This window comes from Juglans microcarpa x Juglans regia, chromosome 2D (assembly GCF_004785595.1).
Source record: "Juglans microcarpa x Juglans regia isolate MS1-56 chromosome 2D, Jm3101_v1.0, whole genome shotgun sequence".
In the NCBI taxonomy this organism is placed as follows: Eukaryota; Viridiplantae; Streptophyta; class Magnoliopsida; order Fagales; family Juglandaceae; genus Juglans; species Juglans microcarpa x Juglans regia.
In genome coordinates this window covers 20,156,959-20,165,178 of record NC_054596.1, presented here as the reverse complement: position 1 = coordinate 20,165,178, position 8,220 = coordinate 20,156,959, and the positions used below count along the sequence as shown (strand labels likewise).

Genomic DNA, 8,220 nt, shown 5'->3' with positions numbered 1-8,220 from the left:
GAATGGAGATGAAATTGCATTTTTATTCACAAGTTGCTGATTACATAATCGGGCGAACCAGTGATCTTTTAAACAAAATACTTTCTCAAGTGCTTGACGTTGTATGGATGGGGCAGTTCACGACCTTCCTAGTCCTTCAATTGGTAAGAGCCGGGTCTTCCTCTAGCTGTCACCCCAAAGGGCCCTTCCCAGCGGGGACCTAGCTTTCCTTCATCTTGGGTGGTCACTCTGGATTGCTCTAGAACCAAGTCCCCTACTTTGAAGGCTCGGGATCAAACTCGCTTGTTAAAGTACTGTTCCACTTTTCTTTTGTTGCTCGTCGTCTGACAAACTGTGCCCTCTCGCTTTTCTTCCAGGAGATCCAAGTTTTCTTTTAATCCTTCTTCATTGCAATCTGGGTTGAAGTGTTGAACTCGGTATGTGGGCATCCCCACCTCTGTTGGAATCACAGCTTCGGTCTAGTAGACGAGCACAAAGGGTGTTTCTCCCGTGGGGGTATTGACAGACGTTCAATAGGCCCATAACACACCGAGGAGCTCTTCAACCCATCCTCCCTTCTGATCTCCTAGCTTCTTCTTCAAGATATTCAGCAATGTCTAGTTGGTGGCCTCTACTTGTCCATTGGCTTGCGAATGCCCCAGAGATGAGTACTTGGCTTTGATCCTAAGCTCTACACACCACTCCTGGTAATGCACGCAGTTGAACTGCCTGCAGTTGTCCAATATGAAGTTCTAAGGAATGCCGAAATGACATACTACGGACTTCCAAAGGAATCTCATGATGTTTTGAGTCGTGATTGTCGCCAGTGCCTCTACTTCTACCCACTTTTTGAAGTAGTTGACTTCCAGCATTACAAATTTCACTACCCACTTGCCCCAGGGGAATAGGTCGATAAGGACTAGCCCCTATTGTGTGAAGGGCCAGGGGGACACGTGGAGGTGAGTGCTTCTGACGGACAGTGGGGGATGGGTGCATGTTCCTGGCACTTGGGGCATTTCTTCACGAAGTCTTCTGGGTCCCGGAGGGAGTGGGGCCAGTAGTACCCTACGCCCGTGACCTGGGCGGCCAATGCTCTTCCGCCATAGTGATTTCCGCAGACTCCTTCATGTATTTCGGCCAGGACATACTGGGCTTCCTAAGGCGAGATGGATCTTATGAGGGGCTTGAAGAAACCCCTTCTGTACAAGACTCCTACCAAAGCGAAACGTGCCTCTATATTCCTGATCTTCTGTGCTTCCTTCTAGTCATTCGGGACCAAGCCCCCTTCGAGGTATTTTATGATGTCGATGGCCCACTCCAGCAGTGCTGGCTGGATGACCGATACGGTGACCCCGATGGCCGGTGTGTGGACTGTTCGGGTTGTTGCGTGCTCTGATAGAAGGGCCATTTCCTGGCCGGAGGAGACCTTTGCCAAACGGTCTGCTTTGTGGTTCTCCCTCGAGATTTTTTGGATATGGAAGTATTCAAAAAGATCACGCGCCTCCCCCACCTGCTGGAGGTACTTCTTTAGTTTTTCCCCTTTCGTGGCAAACTATCCTGTTACCTGGCCCCAACCACCGCCTGCGAGTGGGCCCTCACTTCAACTTCTGTAGCTTCCAGAGACCTGGCTACCGACATTCCCACCAACATTGCCTCGTACTCGGGCTCATTGTTGGTAGTCTTGAAACTGAGTCTGATCACGTAGTTATGCTCTTCCCCGAGCTCTGTGACGATGTGCACCCCTACACCCCCAGCCAGGCAAGACGAGTCATCGACATAGACCTGTCAGAGCTTGCCTTGGGGTGCGATTGGCATTTCTTCAGGGAAGTCCAAGAACTCAGCTATGTCGAACTCGCTAAGTTCAATAGCCCAATTCGTCATCAGGCCAGACACATCAGGCTTCTACAATATTTTCCTAAAGGGGACATCTGTGAGTACCTTCATCGGGTGGGCATGGAAGCATGGCCTAAGTTGCCCAACAACGGTGACCAGTGCAAACGCCAGCATCTCCATTCGGGGGTATCTGGCCTCAGCTCCTTGAAAAGCACAACTCGTGTAGTAGACGGGTCACTAGTCCCCTTCTTCATTGTAGACCAGGATGACAGATATGGTGTTTAGGGTCACTGTCAGGTATACAGTCAAACTTTCCCCTAGCTTGGTTTGATTGAGGAGTAGTGGGAAGGCCAAATACTCCTTCAGCTCATTGAATGCCCGATCAAACTCCGCGTCCCACTCTTGTGCCTTTCTAAGGACCTTGAAAAAAGGGAGGCAACGGTCGGTTGACCTTGCGAAGAAGTGGTTCAGGGCCACCACTCTCCCTACAAGCCTCTGGACCTTGTTGATTGTTTGGGGTGGAGGCATGCCCACTATCGCCTTGACCTTTGAGGTTGGCCACTATTCCACGTTCCGAAACCATGAAGCCCAAGAACTTCCCCGACTCAACCCCGGCACACTTCTGCAGGTTGAGCTTCATCTGATACCTTCTCAGCAATGCGAAAGCTTCCCGAAGGTCAGCGAGATGCTACTTGGGTTTCCTACTCTTGACAAAGACGTAATCCACATAGATCTCCATGTTTCACCCGATCTTCTACTTGAACATCCGGTTAACTAGCCGTTGGTAAGTTGCGCTTGCATTCTTAAGACCGAACGACATGGCCTTGTAACAGTAGAGTCCTCGATCGGTGATGAAGGCTGTCTTCTCCTCGTCTTTCGGGTTCATCTTGATCTAATTGTACCCCGAGTATGCATCCATGAAACTGAGCAAGGGGTGTCCGGCCTTCGAATCCACTATCAAATCTATGCGTGGTAGTGGAAAGCTGTCCTTTGGGCAGGCCTTATTCAGGTCATTGAAGTCTACATACATCTTCCACTTCCCATGTACCTTCTTAACTAGGACCACGTTGGAGAGCCACTCAGGATAGTGGGCTTCCTTGATGAACCTCGCAGCCAAGTGACGGTATACCTCATCAGCGATAGCGGCGTACTTCTCCACACTGAAGCTACAGTGCTTTTGCCTAACCTTCTTTGCCTTAGGGTCCATGCTCAGGTGGTGTTTAATGACTGCCATATCAATCTTGGGCATTTCTTCATGGCTCCAGGCGAACACGTCCTGGTTCTCGACGAGGAGCAGCTTTACGGATTTCCTCAGCTCGGGATCCATCTTGGTCCCTACTTGAATAGTTTGTTCAGGTCTCTAAGGATCTATCGACACAAATTCCAGAGGCTCATTGGTTTCTGCCTACCGAGGTGCCTGCTCATCCCTTACTTCTTCATCAGGCTCCGTTAGGGCGGAGCTAGAGGTGGGTCATAGTCCTCTTGCACTCCTTTGAGGGTTCGGACCTCCTTGGCCTCTTGCCTCAGTTCCCGATCGTAGCATTCTTGTACTAGGACCTGCTCGCTGCAGATCTCACCCACTCCCTTACAACTTCGAAATTTCATCTTCAGGTCGAACATGGAGGTTCTTGCCATTAGGTTGTTCAGGGTCAATTGCCCCAAGATTGCGTTGTAGGAGGAAGGGGTCTTTACCATGAGGAAATCCACCATGGTAGCTGTCGTTCTGGGGACCTTTCCTACCAGGATGGACGAAGTGATAGCCCCAATTGGCTGGACTATATCTCCATGAAGCCTTTAAGAGGTGTCGGGGCTGGGCTCAACCGATCGGGCGTGATTCCCATCCGGGTGAAGGCTTCCCAAAATAGGATATCGGCCGAACTGATGTTGTCAATTAGGACCCTTCTCATTGTATAGTTGGCGATCTACACAGTCACCACTAAAGCATCGTCATGGGGGTAGAGGATGCCCTCCTCGTCCATCTCGCTAAAGGTTATGACAGTTCCCCCTGAGTGGCACTTGGTGCTCGGGACAGCCCTGCAACACTTCTTCGTTGCTGGCCCTTCTGGCATGGGCCCCTTGTGCCAAGGAGATGGTCCCTCCCTCGGCGTACCCTCCTGCGATTGTTTGAATTTCACCCACGAGACCATCTTCTCTGGCCAGACTTCTTCAGCGCGAGCTCGCTCTAGGCCATCCTTCAGGCCTTCGCCTTGCTGGACTTTCACTTCTCCGTGGTCGCGCGCAACCATCGAGTTGCTGGTCGTGCCGCTCATCACCCCACTGGTCTAATAGAGCTTCCAGCTCTTCCATCTTCCTTTTTCTAGTGAAGCAATCCTCTGTTCGGTGGTTGTCAGTTTGGTGGTAGGTGCAGTACTTAAGGCAGACCGAGCCGTGTCACTGTTTGCCCTGCGGGCTTGGCTCTCTTTCAGCCTCCACAGCCATGCTTGAGTGGGTGCGGCGTCCGACCCGCCAACCAGGGGGCTACTCCTCCATGCGTTTGGTCTTGCGTGTCTTTTTCTTGTTAGCTTTCCGGCTCACCCCACCATTCTGGCTGGCTACTTTGTTATCTGCCCTCTCCAACTCAGTCTTTTAGGGGTTGTCAACGCCCGAAGCGTATTTTCGGTGTTGATAAAATCGTCAACTCAGTCCATGAACTCCATCAACAAGGTTGGGGTCTTCCGTGCAATCTCAGTCATGAAGGGGTTACTGGGCCAAACCCCCCCCCCCCAACAGAGTCGCCAAGGTGAATCGAGAGAGGTACAACTTCAGACTTTCGTCGTCTCCTTGCTTCACAGTCAAGAGGTAAGCAATAGTTTGCCTCCTTTTCCGGCTCGCCATGAATTGTGTCTGGAAAATTTGGGCCAACTCAATGAAGTTGTCGATGGTCCTAGGCGATAGGGACCCGAACTATGCTCTCATCGTCCCTTTCAAAGTGAGAGGGAATGCTTTGCACACGACCTCTCCCTTAGAGCATCCTTTCAAAGTAGTTTCCTAGCTCATAATTATTAAGTTTTAAGTGTGTGAACTAATTCATATTGCAACGAATCTAATTTTCTTCCCCCTTAAAGCATCATCATCGGATTATACAAATGCAAATGTAAACTTTACATAATATCACGTGATTTTACATTTGAATATTCCACTTAAAACATATTTCCACTTTGATTATTCATCTATTAATTAAAATAATAAAATATTATTAATTTAATAATAATATTTTTTCTAAATTATTTTTCGTATTAATTTTTTTTTAAAATTAAAAGCTACAAGGAAATATTGTTTTTATTTCTTTTTTACTAATAGTAAATATCACATATTTCTAGGTAAGTTTAAAAGTCAATAAATTACATCAACCCACAATTATAACCCAAAAAAAAAAATGATGAAATTCTACGTTGTAGGAACTTTCTAATAGCAAAAGTAATTTTCTTTGTCAAATGAGTTCGAAAAAATATTTTAGTCCCTAGTTCACCTAGAGAGAGAAAGAGGGGCTTGCAGGATTTCATTTCTAAAACACAGCACTAGAGTAGTTCAGTAGAGGAAGAGAGAGTGTTCAAAGTTGAGAAAGTATTTTTTTATTCCATTTGGTCTAGCAACAGTGAAATCCAAATATGACCCACAATACTAATTTACTGTAGCTAGAAGTCATTTTCTTTTGCATTTGCAAAATCCAATGCAATGTATTTTAGAGCTCTAGTATCCAAACTCCTCATTCTTTTTGGATTTTCATAATCCAATGAGGATGCTCTTAGATCATCTCTATTCATAATGTAATTGGACGGCAAGATCTGGTAAATTTTATAAACTAAGCAATCTACCAGCCATTGTACATAGAATTAAGTTTGCTGCTACGTGGATATAAAGTTCATGAGACCATCAAAACATGATCACTAGGATTTGAGCCATTCGATTTAAGTACAAGATTTAAGTCCTTAAGTTCCTGATGATCAAATGTCAAAAAAATATTAGAACAAGCCTATTTATGATTTTGGCTAGAAAGCTTCTCTGATGCATGCGGCATGCACCAAACTAGCTAGAACCATATATGCATATCTTGCAGTACTGCCGCCAAAATTGAAACTACATTTACGAGCGGCATCTATTCATTTAGGTTTCTTTCCCCTCTTTCAACAAGTGCACAATTCCAACCTAGCTCGGAAATAGGAGTAGGGCTTCAAAACCAACTAGGAGTGGGCAATGATCATATGAAATCAGGCACACCAACAAAATTTTCTTTCAACCAAATTTAGGGGAAGTTTGGTTAAAAAAGATGTTGATGTCGTGTTTTGCGGCCTAGGCAACTCTACGCAGTTGAGCTCGAACCTAGTTCCTATTGAAATAAAGAATGGAGAATGGAGAATAGGGGGCTCAAGAGCCGTGGTAGCTCTGATCCTTAAGTTAGTGAATGGTATCGAAAGGAAAATATTTAGTTAAGGAGAATGAGAGTTAAAGTATTGGAGAGTCTGAACCCCCCTTCCCCCTCCTCTCGGCTGAGGGAAAGGGTATTTATAACTGGCTAGGGTGATTCCCGAGGTGGAGGTAGCAGGTGTGCAGCTCCGTACTGGGATCGGGTGTCCCTGCCAACTCCCTGCTAACCTGCCAAGCCCGATCACAGCTATCGCTGACACTTAGGGGGCATGCTATAACGTGCCAACCCCCGGGATGCATTAAATATGGCGTGGCTCCTTACATGGTGTGCCCATCCACGTTCTATTAAATGTGGCATGGTTCTAGTCAAGCACGTTCATCATTCTACATTGTCCGGACAACAGTGTCAGGGACAGGGGATGTCCCTAACTGTCAGTCAACTGTGATGTCAGACTATCCTGCCCTACCTTCCATACTTTTATCAGTGTACTCTGCCCGGTTGCTTTTCTTCTTGGGCCTCCTGGACCGACTCAACCCAGCCAAAAATTTATTCATGGACCTAGGCTCGGGCCTACTTTTCAGGCTCAGCCTTGGGGATTACTCCCCTCACAAAAGACTTGTAACTCATCTCATCTAATTGTTATAACTTTCTCAATTTTCACCTAAAATATAATACAATTCAGAAAATACCAGCCATGCTTTTAGCAAGCTATTCTCCTCACATGGTATCAAAGCCAACAAAGGTTCACTAACGGTTTCTTCCTCTACAACCTCATCAATCCCACCTGGGGGTGATTCGACTTCCCTTGATTCGCTTTTTTCAAAAACCAAACTTCCCGAAATATCCATCAAACTAGCCTCTACCAATTATCTCCTATGGCAAGAACAAGTTGTTCCCATTTTGCGTGGTCATGGCCTCTTTGGCTATGTAAATAATGATTTTTCTTGTCCACCTCTTACGATACTCGGAGATGATGGTGTACTAACTGCAAATCTTGCTACAACTAAATGGGTTCATATCGATCAGTTGATCCTTGGTTGGATCAACAGCTCCCTCTCGGATGTACACCTCTTTCGCAGGTGATCAACAAAGAAACTTCCCATGAAGCTTGGGAAGTTCTTGAGACGTTTTATGGTCAACGTACACGTGATAGCGCTCAGCATATGAAATCTGAACTTCAATCTCTTCAAAAAGGATCCCCCTCAATGGAAGAATATCTTCATCGTGCCAAGTCACTAGCTCTTGCACTTTATGGTGCTAGAAGACCTATGGATGATGATGACTTCATCATCTGTATACTTAGAGACCTGGGCTCTAAGTTTGACCCCATTGTTGCTGCCCTAAATGCCAAGGAAAACTTTCCTTCACTTGAGGTCGTGATTGGCAAATTACGTGACTTTGAGCTTCGTGTTTCTGCTACTTGTAAGATTCATTCGCCTACGACATTATATATCTCTCGTGTTTCATCTACAAACGCCAACCTTGGCAATGCTTCAGCTCTTTCTCATCAAAAATATAAAGGGCAACGTGGGAGTGGTCATTCTCAAACTAGCAACCCTCCTCCACGTTCACAGCCAACTCCCTCTCGTGGTGGTGGTCGCAACAATGGATATGGTGGACACATTACTTGCTTCCATTGTGGTAGTCCCAATCATAAGGTTGATGTCTGTTTTGCAACTGATGAAGAGGTCGAGCGTTACAAGGCCTTCCTCTCTATTCAAGTTGGCGACACCATGGAAGAACTTTGGTTTCTAAATACTAGCGCTAATCAGAATATGACTCCCACCACAAATGACGCACAAGGTATAAAGAATTATACTGGCACCGACAAGGTTACGGTTGGTAATGGCATCGAGCTCCCTATATCTGCAATTGGTCATTTTTCTGTTCCCAATACCTCTCTTTCAATTAACAATGCTCTTATTGTTCCTGAAATTCAAAAGAAACTAATTTCAATTTCTCAATTTACTGCTGATAATCGATGTTGTTTTCTATATTATCCATGGGGTTTCTTGATCAAGGAATTGGCGACGAATCGGTAA

The 8,220-nt window shown here is 46.2% G+C and overlaps 1 protein-coding gene across 1 annotated transcript; it reads left to right on the top strand.

The window, feature by feature from the left end:
* The first annotated feature begins 7,185 nt into the window (after nt 1-7,185).
* Nucleotides 7,186-8,220, top strand: LOC121249352. Its single transcript, XM_041148063.1, has one exon. The coding sequence runs from the start codon at nt 7,186-7,188 to the stop codon at nt 8,218-8,220; it is 1,035 nt and encodes a 344-aa protein (XP_041003997.1).

Coding starts and splice junctions, on each gene's coding strand:
- LOC121249352 (XM_041148063.1), top strand. CDS start 7,186: ATGGGTTCATATCGATCAGTTGATCCTTGGTTGGATCAACAGCTCCCT.